Below are 14,641 nucleotides of genomic sequence, written 5' to 3' on the forward strand. Positions count from 1 at the left end.
AAAAGCGACCTTCTGGTGGGCGGATTTAATGTGGCATCTTTGGATGTATCTGTAAACAGGTTTATATGACATTTTTATTGAACTATGCTTAAAATACATATATATATATATTGTTTTTATTTAATTTTTATTTCCTTACCTTGCTCCTGCTCGACAACTATGTCTTCCACAGAGCTCTCAGTCGAATCTGTAAACAGTTTTATCTGAGGTTTAAAACAAAAGTCTCTAATAACACATAAATAAAATACATTCACTCTCAAAGAAAAACAGTTAGTTCTTAGGACTTACTTTCTGGAGGTGCCGGTAACTTATCCGGTGTGTCTTCAGGGGAAATGATGATAATTGGCGGAGGAGTATTCAAAGAATCTGTCGTAATTTCTGTGTTAGAAGAAAGTTCAGATGTAGTTGGGAGTTTTTCTTGTTTGGAAATAATTCGCCTTCTTAATTTGGAGTGTGGATTCCAGCCGCTGAACCCTCCAACTTGATCATTCGGGTTTACCTCTCTCATCAAATCTATAAATTGAAACATTGTCAAGGGTTAACTATAATATATATATATATATATATATATATATTTATTGCATTTAACATTTACTTACCATAATCTGATTGTGTCAAGATGAAATCATCAAGGTCATCAGCGGTGGGTTCTATGACAAAGAAACAAATATATATATATATATATATATATATATATATATATATATATATAAACAATATATATAAACAAAATTTGAGAACATTCACATGCATTTAATGATACTTACTTACTTACTTACGTTTTAAGATGTCATTGTGCTTTTGTGAATTATCAGAAGAAGAAGCCACAATTTCCGGGTTTCCTGAAATATTTACCGACATTTTTTCTTGTCAGTACTGGTATTTTTTCAATGTAACAAGTGTTATGGTTCAAAGACATTCAGCATTTGAAGACCCTGACACTGAGGTTAACCAATGAAACAGAGCCCCAACATTTACACACAGTATTTATACCAGAACATGACAGTGTTATCTCAACTGCAAAGACTATGTTTTTAAGACCAAAACCCTTCTTGAGTTCAAAGGTGATATGTTATCTAAGAAACAGACGTAACTGCCCCTTCCTGACATCGCCCCTAACAGTTGGATATAGAATAACTGTAACCCTGTAACTCTAAGATGAAAAAGTAAAATGTTTTAGAAAAGCTACAGGTAACTAAAATTATCATTCCTTTTTCCTAAAATGGAGTCTCTCATGATTCAAAAACAAACACATCATTGCTAGTCAATTTGTAACTTGGAAACAGTATACTGATGTTCTTTTTTTTTTTTCTGTTAATCTGATATTCGTCTTACCTATTTCAGCTGCCTATGTTTTTAAGACCAAAACCCTTCTTGAGTTCAAAGGTGATATGTTATCTAAGAAACAGACGTAACTGCCCCTTCCTGACATTGCCCCTAACAGTTGTAACCCCCTGTAACTCTAAGATGAAAAAGTAAAATGTTTTTTAGAAAAGCTACAGGTAACTAAAATTATCATTCCTTTTTCCTAAAATGGAGTCTCTCATGATTAAAAAACAAACACATCATTGCTAGTCAATTTGTAACTTGGAAACAGTATACTGATGTTCTTTTTTTTTTTTTCTGTTAATCTGATATTCGTCTTACCTATTTTCAGCTGCTTTTCCAGTATGTTGACGCAGAAGCTGAAGGTTTTTCCTCGTTCCATCGATGTAGTGAAGCACAATTTTTTATTTACTTTTTTAGGTCTTTTCTATTTTGAACGGATTTAGACTGGCTCATATATTCAACAATAGGTCCTGCTAAGCAAGACTTTTTTAGGTCTTTTCTATTTTGAACGGATTTAGACTGGCTCATATATTCAACAAATAGGTCCTGCTGTAAAGCAAAATTAACTTACAATTCTGTCAGGTTACACAGTTCCTTTATTAGGATTTCATGTGATAGGTCAACATTAAGTTGATTATACCTTTAAAATATAAAAGGATGCATCTCTTTTTTTTTTGTTTTTTAGATGTATTAACGCCTGAAAAAACATACAGATTATTAATAACACCCTTAAACACACCCCTGTGTGTTTTAATTGACTCATTTAAGGTATCGCCCCTAATGACGACAACCAATCAACATCCACTGATACGCCCCTTGGACACACCCCCTGCTTGACCACGTGACCTCCTGCCCACATGGCAACCACATGGCGCCCACATGGCCCCCACCGGAAGTCCCGCCCTCACCGGAAGTCCCGCCCACCTGTCAAAAAGTTTGATGAAAGGGTGCACTTAAATTCTCTCACTAGGCCACCACTCCCCAATAAATAAATAAATTGTTAGGTTCAGACCTAAATTAAATTTAGGTCTGAACTTTGACTTGGCCAGTCTAACACATGAACGTGCTTTGAGTTAAACCATCACATTATAGCCCTGGCTGTTTGTTTGGGGTGATTGTACTGCTGGAAGGAAAACCTCTGCTCCAGATCTCAAGCTTTCTGCTGCCCCCAACAGGTTTTCTTATTGTCAGTATTGCCCTACATTTAGCTCCACCCATCAGCTATGACCAGCTTCCCTGTTCCTGCTGAAGAAAAGCATTACCACAGCATGATGCTGCCACCACCGTGTTTTGCTGTTCGGGGGATGGTCAGTTCAGGGTAATGTGCAACGTTAGTTTTCCACCACACACAACCATGGGCTTCTTGGCTGCTTCTCTAATTAATGCTTTCCTTGCCTGGCCTGTCAGTTTAGGTGGATGGCCATGTCCTGGTAGGGTTGAAGTTGTGCTACACTCTTTTCCATTTTCAGATGATGGATTGGAAAGTGCTCTGTAAGATATCAAAAGCTTAGTATACTTTTTTAAAATCTAGCCCTGCTTCAAACTTCTCCACAACTTTCTCCCTGACCTGTTTGCTGTGTTCCTTGGTCTTCATGATGCCATTTGTTCACTAATGGCCTCTATCAACCCTCTGAGGCCTTCACAGAACAGCTGGATTTGGGGGTGGAAGTTGACCCACTGCATTTGGGCCTCTGAGTCATCAACTGAAGAATGATCTTTCATATCCAATTTGTAAGCAGGCAGGATTGTCGAGACGAAGCTGACCAACTGGTGTGTTCTGAAACACCAGAGGAAGCCCAAAGGGAGTTGGTTTTTGCATCTTTGCTACTTTATTTTGGAATTTGATCTTAGATCTTCACGTTCTCCGTGACTTTGCTTCCTTGTTTAGTATCAATTTTACTAATTCAGCACCAGACCAGCCTTTAACTTTTATGTGGAGGCTGATGAAACGACAAACCTCATCTCGTCTGCGCCACTGATCATTTCATGTGCTGAATGTTGGTTGCACTTCACGACCAACAGGGACCACAGGTGAGATCGCACAAAGGCAGATGGTGATGTTGAGGAGAGGTTGTGTGCTGAGGTTTTGGCTCAGATCAGGAGCTGAAGATGGATGAATAGCGCACCGAAGTAGATGAGTTTTTGAGGAAAGGGTTAAATGGTCAGGCACAGATTAAACAAATTTCACTGCCTGGTAAGCTCCCCGCTCTCCCACAGTTAGCAGCAGGCTCTGCTGGGGCGTTGGCTCTGCAGTGTTAATGGGGGAACAGTAGCTCAGAGGGGGGTCAAGAACGACGGTTTAGGACTCGGATGTTTCAGCACTGTTTTGTTGTGGCCTTATAGCACAGCTCTGCATGTTGGAGCAGTGAGGTCAGAAACATGAAACAGAGCCTAGTAAGTGCCAGAGTAGTTTTCCTTCATTTACAGGCAGCATTAACCAACTAAAAAGAAGTGTTCCCATAAAAATGGAAGCATTTAAATGTGTTCTCTTGCAAATCTTAACTGTTCTTTTTATAGAAATGCAAAACTTAATGATTTAGGGTAGTGGTGCAAAGACGGCTTAAAAAAAGACTTCCTGATTCCTGTCAAGAGACTTCAGGAGACCAACTTCCTGAGGATTTGCATGATAACCTCAACAGTAATTAGCCTGTCACTCCGAGACACGCTGACGGTGTCTTAGCAGGCTTTTTGTCAGCCTCAGGGGTAAGTACAGCACCCCTAATATTCCCTTAACAGTCCCATTCATCTCTCTAATGACTTAAATCCAACCAGAGTAGTGCACACTGCCAAAGCCGAACTTAGTTTTAAAGGAAGAGGTAGAGATCTGCACCAACATTGAAAGTCATTTTCCCTTGCGTCTGCCTCCAGGATTTACGAAGGTCAGCAAAGAAATTGTTGCACAATTGATTTTTCTGATCCCTGAGTTACTTATTTAACCCTTTTTCTCATGGCGGTTTAAATTTTTATTTTTATTGTATGTATTACTATACTGGTCATCTTTGAATATGGAATCTGCAGAAACCCACTCAGGTGGATGGATTAACAGACACAAATGTAGCTGTATGGATCTACTGATGGATGGATGGATGGATGATTTTACTATGATCGCAGGACCAATAAAGTCTGTACAAAACATATTTCTGTCCATCTTAAAGCTTTTGGCCCTGATCATATAAACTCAGCTGGGCTAACCAGTTGAGATCACGGGTTCTTTATCCACAGTCCACAGTTTTAAGGGACCCGGCTCAAGCATGGCATATAAATGACCATGAATAGACGCCAGTGTTGGCCCAGTGGGAGGCCACTTGCAAGCCGCACGTACATCTACAAAATTCATGCTGAAATAAAAGTAAACATCTGGTGCGTGAAAGAGCCAGTGTGGGTTGTTTTTAGCTTATTAAAGGAGGAGGAGGAACGCGATGTTAAATCTCAAGGCTTCCTCAAGGTTACATCAAAGTTGGCTGAAAGTTCTTGCCCTTATACAACCGGCAAGGCCTTATCATCAGATCCTCCATCGACCTGCAGGTGTGTTTAGTTTTCGTACGCTTCCGGCATCTGTCATTACCTCAATCTCTGTTTTCTGAGGGCTCGTTGTGTTTTATAGGGGTGGTGTCGTTCTGCACGGAGGTTGACCTGCTGATAACGTGAATGTAAAATTCAAATGGGCTCGTTTCTCTACTGACTTCTGCTGGTTGGTGAAAAATAAAAAAAAACAGCCCTAAAGTCAGGAGGGGGCAATGTATAATTTATGCTGCTGTATGTTGGAGCAATACCAGTGTTATGTAACCATGAGCAAATGGTTGTGATGTTTGGCAGAGGTGCATCAGTCACTGAAAGAGCCTTGAAAGACCTCTTAAAGTTCCTCAAGGGACCTGACTCTGGATAAACTACATTGACTTTGCAAAACTGAAATTTACTTCTAAAGCAATATTATGCATCAAATTCTGAAAGAGCAGTTGGGTAGAAAATTACATTTTCTGATTAAATCTTTTCTAGAGCCACAGCTGCTCCCCCTTGTTCTTCTAATATCTCTTTGCAGTCTCCTAGAATCTCTTATTTCCACACTAAAGGGTCCTCAAGTATCCTCTTCCTGTTGTAAATCTCATGTCAAGGAAGCAAAACAGAGCGACAAGCAGCACATGAAACTGCCATGCATGGCCTTGAGTGAGTCATCCGTTGCAGGGGGGAGTGCCTCCGCACGCACACACGCACACACACACACACACACACACACAAAGCTACCAACCCACAGCTCTGGCTCTCAACAAAACATCTATTCTTGGCCTATTTCAAGTTCGATGTGCAGTCTCCCATTTTTGGGGGAGCGAACTGAAAGAAGACGCAGCGGGACACTTCAGACCTGTCACTTTTATTGTTGCAAGTTTTTTTGGGGTGTGGATCGGGGTTTTGGGAAAATGTTTGTCGTGACAGAAGCTCGTCTTGCATGGCGACCACAGTGTATGCGGAGCTTCTAGTTTGCATACGGCTTTCATTGCAAGATTTGCAGCAGTAAGTAGAAGCAAACGCATTCAGACACAGAAGCTTGGATTTGTAATGGTGTGATTAAGCTACTCTCTGATTAACATTAGTTATTACTCCATTGCTACATTGTTACATCCTCTTTTAATTACAGGGTTTAATTATGTGGTCTTTAGCAGGTTCTAAACCTCCTGTCCACAAAAGCACACCAGATTCCACATTAGCATTATGTTTTACACCAAAAAGTGTAAAAAAGTGTGAAAAACTAAGCACACCCTTGCTGCTTCCATTGGATTTATACCTCTATAAAAGCTTTGCTGCTCTGGAGCATAGTGGTGTGTGTTAATGGCATGCCAAGGTGCGAAAACATCAGCAATGATCTTAGAGAAGCAACTGTGGCTGCCAAATAATCTGGGAAGAGTAATAAGGCCATTTCTAAACAACCTGAAGTCCAACTTACTACAGTGAGAAAGATTATTCACAAGTCCAAAATACCTCTGAGTTGCCAGTCTTACCAGGAGTAAACGTCCTAGCAAATTTATGTAACGGTCAGACTGTGTGCAAAAATCCCGACCCAACCCATAACCCCCAATAGAGCTATAAGCTAGAAGAAAGATGTCCATGAAAGTCCAATTTGTGGAGGGAGGAGCTGCATCTCAGAACCTGCAGGCCTAAGTTAGTATTTTAAACTTCAAGACAGAACAATTAGAGAAAAAATTAAAAAGGATGGCTTGTTTGAATGGGTTACCAAAATGATAGCACGACTCATGTTTGCACAGATTTCACCTGGTTTGTATGCTGTGTTTGGAGAAAACCCAACAGCATACAACCTGTCAAGCAAGGTGGTGGACGGGCAATGATTTGGGCTTGTTTCCCAGCAACTGGACCTTTGAAGCACGGTGGACCCAAAATTGATACAACAGAAGACCACTGCTGAGAGTTATGTGCTGACATTAAAACAAGGGTGTACTTTCTTTACACCATAATTCTAAATGAATCTTTACTGATTTAACGGTCAAGAAAACACTTTTCCCATCAAGGTTTTAATTTGCCAGATGTGCTAGACTAAAAAGACATGTTCAGCATGAGTAAACCAAGAACATCCTCTTCTAGTGAAGTAAGCAGGTGAGCATTTTTCAGGAGGTTTTTCTCTTGAGGTCTTGACGTTGATTTATGCTGTAGGATGATATCATGCTCAGACATATTATGTCGAGGAACATAAACCAGGAATTGGGGGACACTGAAGAATAGCGGTCATGTTCAGAGATATTTTATTAGGGAGTTACCTAATCCATCTAAAACATGAGTCACATAATTTTTTTTTGTTGTTGTTTATTGCTAAAATGCTTTCTGGTAGACAGATGTTTTCTTCTTTTGTGGGTGGAAGTAATTGAGCTTAAACATAAACCTGTGCTACATGAGTCCTGTGGCATGACAAGAGTGAAGGTACTTTCTGGGGATAAAAACCACATGCCTCAAAAATCTGAACAACACAGTGACTTTAAACACAAAATATGCATTAAAATAATAAATACGCTGTCTGAAAAGTCCCCAGCATTTGTTAAATAAACAGTTTGAACAAAGCAAACGGAGCTTGGACTCTCTGTACTGCTGCAGCTGTTTGCAAAGCTGTTTGCAAAGACATTGCTTCAGCTGCAAATGGAGCTTCATAGAGGAAATTTTGTTTGAGCGCATCATCAGTTTGCATTGTTTACTTTAGTTTCAAAGAAGATTTACTTAAGAGGCATTTTTCCATGATGGTTTGCTGAAGTTTTTCCCTTAATTGCTGCTTTTCTCTATCAGCCATCGTTTTTCTGCAAAGCTTCAATTGTCGACTGTTTAGTTTTTCCACACTGGCTCTGGGTGTGAGGGTGTTGGGATGCCAGTGTTCCTGACAAATGGGATCTCAGATATGAGCCCTGCAGGCACAAGCTGATACATGCTGGTTTTGTGCTCAAATCTGATTTAAATTGTATTCAAAAGCATAATAAAAGCCTCTTGCCTTCCACAAGCAGGTTAATAGTGGTGGCTAGATCTTGTAAATTATAATACCCACATGGAGGTCAAACTGATTCTTTGAGTTCCTTCTGTGCTGTGTCTTACTTTTCACTCCTAAAAGCTTTTCATGTATCTGTTCTGTCTTTAAAGGTAAAAATCCCAATGACTGCGCGGCTTCAGAGGACTACGGAGCGCCAAATCCGGGACCTGCGTTCAAAGAAGTTTGGCAGGTGAAGGTGTGGCCCAAAGGCCTGGGTCAGGCCAAGAACCTGGTGGGCATCTATCGCCTTTGCCTTACCGACAAGACGGTCAACTTTGTGAAGTTGAACTCCGACGCGGCCGCTGTGGTGCTTCAGCTGATGAACGTCAGGCGCTGCGGACATTCAGAAAACTTTTTCTTCATCGAGGTGGGACGGTCTGCTGTGACGGGCCCTGGCGAGTTTTGGATGCAGGTGAGCGTGTAATTTAGAGTTGTGTGTGTTAGGTTTCAACATTCTCCAGTTGCACAACCCTATAGAAGCGATGAACAACAAAAGAAGAAACAGTATTCAAGCTCAAACACTCTGCACTGTAAATCAAGCTTATTTATCGATTTTTTTAATTGACATTTTTAATTAAGTGAATTATATAAATTGCAAATTTTTTTTATGATTTCAGTTTAGTTTTTGTTTAGGGCTTCGAGGCGTTAATTTTGACTAATTAATTGCAGGGGAAAATCGCGTTAAAGAAATAAATGTATTTTTGCACTGTGCAATGTTAACCCATTTGCTATATGAACTAGTTTTTAAATGAGTAAATATTAGATGTCCCAGTGCAACTGATTGCTTCGGGATAATGATCTATGAGCTACGTAGTGCACCCTCTCCCTAGTGGGAGACTAAGGACTTGCACACTGAAAATGGTATTTCAAGTTTGACCTGAGCGCAGCTAACTCCACTCCAAGGTGGGTTTCGCCCTTAACTTGGACTTTACTCACTTTGCAAAGACAATGCTGAACCCAACATTTAAAATCTATAGCCAGAGAATATCTGTTCACCGACAAGGTTAACATGTGTTGCTATGGCGACATGCTTTAAATCCAAACAGTTTTTCTGTTTTGGTTCAGAATGAAGGTGAGGTGTTAGGAAAAATACTCTGTAGGTAGAGGATTTAGAAATTACATTTCCATTCAAAAGCAGTGACTGTAAAGAGTGAAACAGAGAAAGCATGAACTCATCTGAATATAAAACTATTAGTTAGAAACCCCGTGCCATGAAATAAATAGAAGTATGTAACTTTTTCCCAACATAGGTGCATAATTTAGAAGAGTTTAAATTGTAAAGCTGCTGTTTTAATAGACATAAGACATCTTGAATGTAGCTTTTGTCTGGATCTGTATGATTGGATAAAAAACAATGCATGAAAGCAAAACCACAATTTTCTAGTTCTTATAAATCAAGGAAGAAATTGCTTGGCCAACATTTGTTTGAATTCAAAAACTTTGCTTATTGTTTCAAATATTTGTGTATGATAACATAATTATTAAGCTTCTGGGTAATTAGACACATTTTTTTATGGTGTACAACCACTAAAACATTTGCACCTTAAATAGGGATGCACTGATATCATAATTCAGGTAGATAGATATCTGATATTAACATGGCTGTTATGGCCGATAACCAATATTTACTGATATTATATATCATATATATCTCACTACCCTTTCAACATCGTAAAAAAATGACACATGCCCAAAAAATGCCACATGGGCAACCCCCTCCCCTCTGGAAACACATGCACAAACAGCAACAAGATGGTAATAAATATTGGTTATTAAAACTGGCCCAGTTTTACTTATTGGACCGATACCGATATGTAAAAAAAAAAAAAAGACAAAAATCGGCCGATAGTGATGTCAACGCCGATATATCATCATCCCTAACTTTAAGAATGAATTACATGTAAAATGGCACCTCCAGTAAAGTCAAAATAAAAAAAGTGAAGCTCTTAAGATTTATGCATTTACAAATAAAACAGCAGCGTTCCTAATATCAAATATGGGGATATTGAAATAGAAATAAACACAAACTAGTCCCAGTTCAGCCATTACTGCAACTACATTGGTAAAGGAACCCATTGGACCTTTTATTTAAACTGTAATGATGGGCAACTGTAGCATTTCCACATCATTTTTAAATGACTTCCTTTTATTGAATGTGCATATTATAATTTTTTTCTGGTTTAAATTTGATCTGTTTAGATGCTACCACCTACACAATTAAATGTGTCTTAAGACTCATGTCTTAAAATTAAGACTCACGTATGACTGAATAAACAGTGGATTCAGCAACTTATGGTGGCTTTATCATTTCTGCCTTCACTTCATTAACCACTGAGTGTGGTTAATGAAGTGGTTAATGGATAATGGGTGTGATTAATGAAGTTGTTAATGGGTGCTCATTATACATGAAGCCGGTGCTGCTGTGGTGACACAATGAAACCTTAGAGTGTTAAGATTCTCTGTTCGTCACCTAACTTTCTTTCAACTACTTCCGCCTTTAAGGAGCTTTAAAATACTTTAATAAACCGGCTCATTAGACAGTGAAGCAGACACTTAATCCAGCATATTTGTGTTGAAACTGTAGCTCAAAAGGAGCCGACCAATGACGAATGTAAGCATGAACACTGATAGACACATGGAAGTTACTTCTGACTGTGGCCAGGAATCTCTCCTCAAACTCAGGAAATTTTGAGGAAAGTGAGAGAATATCAAAAAGATGTTTACAAAAAACCAATGTGTTAAAAACTAGTCATGCCAAGCCGTAATCATGATCTTACTCTGACTCAAAATATTGGCTCAAAATGTAATGCTTCCCTGTTTCTCAGGATGGGGGATTGCTGCAAAGTCAGCACTCAAGTACATTAAACTGGGCTGCCTTAAACATAGTGGGATAACTTTTTATCAAATTAGATTTTATGATCTTCTGACTTTGAATGTTCTGTAATTAAGATTAAATTAGATTGTATGGATTGTAATCTGACTGTATAATTGCACTGTGTTGGAATAATTTGGATTAATTGTAAAATTTGGTCCAATGAGGATTCTAATTACAAGTTTGCCTTGTAACATGGTTTGAGGTAAGATTTGTTGTAATTTGGTTCTATGTAACTAAACTGAAAACTGAATTCAACTTGCAACAAACTGACAAAAACATCTGTTGCTGTTATGATTTGACTGCAGTATTTGTGTCGTGTTCTAGGTGGAGGATTCTGTGGTGGCCCAGAACATGCATGAAACCTTGCTAGAAGCCATGAAAGCCTTGAGCGAGGAGTTCCGCCAGCGCAGCAAGTCTCAGTCAAGCTCTGGTCCTGGAGGAGGTGCCACAGCTTCCAACCCCATCAGCGTTCCTTCGCGCCGCCACCACCCCAACCCCCCTCCCAGCCAGGTGGGCTTTCTCCGCCGTCCCCGAACTGAGCCTTCCTTAGGCGCTAATGTTGGAGCAGTGGTGGGCAGTTCCAGTGCCTCTCCCACACCTCGACACAGCTTCCCAAGGTCACGTACTGCCAGTGATGGTGGGAAATGTGAGGAAGGGATTGCAGGTTCCACTCTGCTCCACAGTGTTAACTCCAATCCTTCTACCAACGGCTCCTGCTCTACCACCCCAATCCTCAGGTCAAAGTCAGCCCGCTCAGTCCCGACCACAGCTGCTAAAACACCTTTTGGGTTGATGCGCTCCATCTCAACCCCAGCCCCATCCCCATCACCAGCCCAAAGTCTTTCGTCCAGCTCTGGGCTCGGATCGGAGATTGGAGGAATCACATCTGTTGGGACTGTTCCAGGGTCTGCTACTTATACTCATGTACCCTCTCATCATACCTCAGTCTCGTGCTCACCCAGTGATTACGGCTCCTCAGATGAGTATGATTCCAGTCCTGGGGATCACACGGTTCTTGCCTCTCCGAGCCTGCCAAGAAACTCTGTTGGCAGCACTGGCAACCAGTCCCTTGGCGAGGATGGAGCAAACTACATCCTAATGGACCAACGCAGTGGGAGCAGCGTTGGCGTCAGCAACAGCAATAAAGGCAACATGACATCCAGCTCCCAGCTTGTGCCAGGAAAACCAACTAATGGCTCACTGCCCCAGACTAGGAGGGTGCTGCGTCGTTCATCTAGCCGTGAATGTGAAGCTGAACGTAGGCTTCTGAGCAAACGTGCCTCTTTGCCTCCTATGGCGCTGGAAAGACTGGCTCCAAATCAGCGCAGAGCTGAGGAACCTGCAGATGAAGATTCAGCTGATTATGCTATTATGTCGAGGAGCACCAGTCGGGAATCCTTTGCATCTAGTTGCTCATCTACTCAAAAGGAATCAACCATGGGCTCTTCTGTAGGGGGAGGAGGGTACTTGGATGTAGCAGGAGAGTTAAAAACTGTTGGTGGTCCAGGAGCGGTTGCTGGTGTGGACAATGGGTATATGTCCATGCTACCAGGAGTCACCCAGCCTCCTGTTTCCTCGTGTCAAACAGTGACCTTTTCTGTTCCAGAATCAGATTCCAAACCTGTTGATGACTATATGGCCATGACCCCCAACAACAGCGTGTCTCCACCGCAGCAGATTCATCCCCTGCCGATGTCTGACGGCTATATGATAATGTCACCCAACAGCAGCTGCTCCCCTGACCAGCGTGGAAGCCTCTCTGAGGGGGCTTGGGTTGGCAGCGCCGACAGCAGGGTCGGCAGTGACTACATGAACATGTCTCCAATTAGTGCACCTTCTGTAAATGGCAGCCCCCCATCCAGTGAGCACACCTGCCATTTGGAGACCAGTTTGCAACACCAGCCCCCAAAGATGGTGTATTCTTACTACTCCCTTCCGAGGTCATACAAACATAACCCCACTTCTGGGCTTTTTGATGACGGGCCCGGACGAGGTAGACGTCCCAATGGGAGGTGTAGCAGGGGAGGGGGCGATGGTAGAAACTCGGGGGTGCATCAAGAGCAGGCAACTGGCAGTTCAGGGGCTGGACAGCATCAGTCACTGTCTTCGTCCTCATACTCCTCCAGCTCAGCTAGCAATGAGAGTCTTGGAGAGAGTGATGATAGGATTAACCAGGCGTTGGGTAATGTGACAAGTGGATCTCAATCCAAAGATGGCAGCAAGATTGCTCACAGGCGGGGCTCTGGTGGGTTAACAAAGCAAGGTAGCCACTTTAGAAGCAGACCAGTAAGCCTGTTTGTAGACGTATCTAAGGCTAACACTCTTCCTAGGGTTCGTGAGAACCCTCAGCTCCCAGAACCTAAGAGCCCTGGAGAATATGTAAGCATTGAATTCAAGGGGGAGCAGTGCAGCCGCACTGGGGTTGGAGCTGGGCGAGGCAGAGGACTAAGACATGGATCCTTCTTGAATCATGGCTTAAGTTACCAGCATCCTCAAAACAGACCAAGTTTTTCTGTAGAAAACTTTATCCCCCTCTCTCATAGTCCCTCCACCCCCGTCTCTCCAGCCACTGCCTCAGAGTACGTCAACATGGACCTTGGCCCTTCACCATCCCCTTCACCCCATTCCAACACCCAGTTGGTTTTCCCACCTTTCCACACCCCTCCCACACCTCCAGCTGTTGCTCACACCCCTAAAACCTGTAAGGAAGGTACTGCTGGTCCATGTGAAGGAGCTGTTGAAGCTGCTGAGCCTCCTCTTAGGAAAAGCAGAGAAAGTGTTCTCTCAGTAACTGAGTCAGAATCTCCTACATCCTGTGGGGACTACACAGAAATGGCCTTCAGCTTGAACAACAACACTGCCCCTCAGTCATCTCCAAGCGTCTCCCCCAAAGTCCCCATAAGAACAGATCCTTCTGTTTCAGTGCTCTCTCGGGGTCTAGACTTTCCTTTAGGTAAATCAGGACTGAACCCAGATCAGGGTGCTAAAGTAATTCGTGCTGACCCTCAAGGACGCAGGCGGCACTGCTCAGAAACCTTCGTGGCCACACCCTCCTTGTCAACCTCTGCTTCTACGTCTTCTTCAACTGCCTCCCTCTTTCCAGAGCACACCCAAGCTGTGGCACGGCGCCTCGGGTTCGAGAGCCTGCTGTGGGCGAACGGTGCCATCGCCGATCCTCCAACTCAACTTCCACTCCCTGCACAGCAGTCACTTCCTACAAACAATCAGACATTATCCACAGAGCAAGGTCTGAACTACATAGACTTGGACTTGGTCAACAAAGAGAGTCCCCACGCTAGTCTGGAAGGTGCCACAGGAAGCCAGCCCCAATCTCGGCTGTATTCTGTTCTTGGTCCAGGATCTGGGGTTGGGGTAACGGGGGCAGCGGCTGGTGGGAGCAGCAGTTCAAGCCTCAACACGTACGCCAGCATCGACTTCTACAAATCCGAGGAGCTACGGACACATCAGAATGGGAACAAAGAGGAAACAGGTAGGAGTTTTAACACTTATTGATATAGTTTTCTCATAATTTCTCCTTTTAATCGTAACCCTTTGTGGCTGTCTTTCCTGCTAATAAGATTTAAAGTGAAAAGAATATGCATAGAAGATAATCCCGTGTCTCTGATTGATGCCTGTAATTAAACCCTAACTGGCACCTAATTAAAATATACACAGCTTAATCAAATGACTGTCCATATACATGCATAGATTTGGCTCCTCCAGCATTGATTCCCTTGTCTGGGCCTTAATCTATCTTGTGTTTGTACAGAATTTGATTAGGATAGGTGTTTAAGGCAAAATATTCCAGCCAGAAAAACAATGAAAAAAATCAATATTCTGGAAATCCTCCTCATTTTTTCCCTCCATTGTTGTGTAAAAATGGATTGTGACATCTTTCCAAGTTTTCCTGTTAGTGTTCA

The 14,641-nt window shown here is 42.1% G+C and overlaps 1 protein-coding gene across 1 annotated transcript in view; it reads left to right on the forward strand.

Annotated features, from left to right (window-relative positions):
• si:ch73-335l21.1 (insulin receptor substrate 1-B) overlaps window positions 1-14,641 on the forward strand; it is an 84,358-nt gene that overhangs the window by 33,551 nt on the left and 36,166 nt on the right. Inside the window, exons 2-3 of the mRNA XM_047385985.1 lie at window positions 7,957-8,258; window positions 11,046-14,211. Coding sequence (XP_047241941.1) covers window positions 7,957-8,258; window positions 11,046-14,211 — 3,468 coding nt within the window. The remainder of the gene's footprint in view (window positions 1-7,956; window positions 8,259-11,045; window positions 14,212-14,641) is intronic.

Source organism: Girardinichthys multiradiatus, chromosome 14 (assembly GCF_021462225.1).
Source record: "Girardinichthys multiradiatus isolate DD_20200921_A chromosome 14, DD_fGirMul_XY1, whole genome shotgun sequence".
NCBI lineage: Eukaryota > Metazoa > Chordata > Actinopteri > Cyprinodontiformes > Goodeidae > Girardinichthys > Girardinichthys multiradiatus.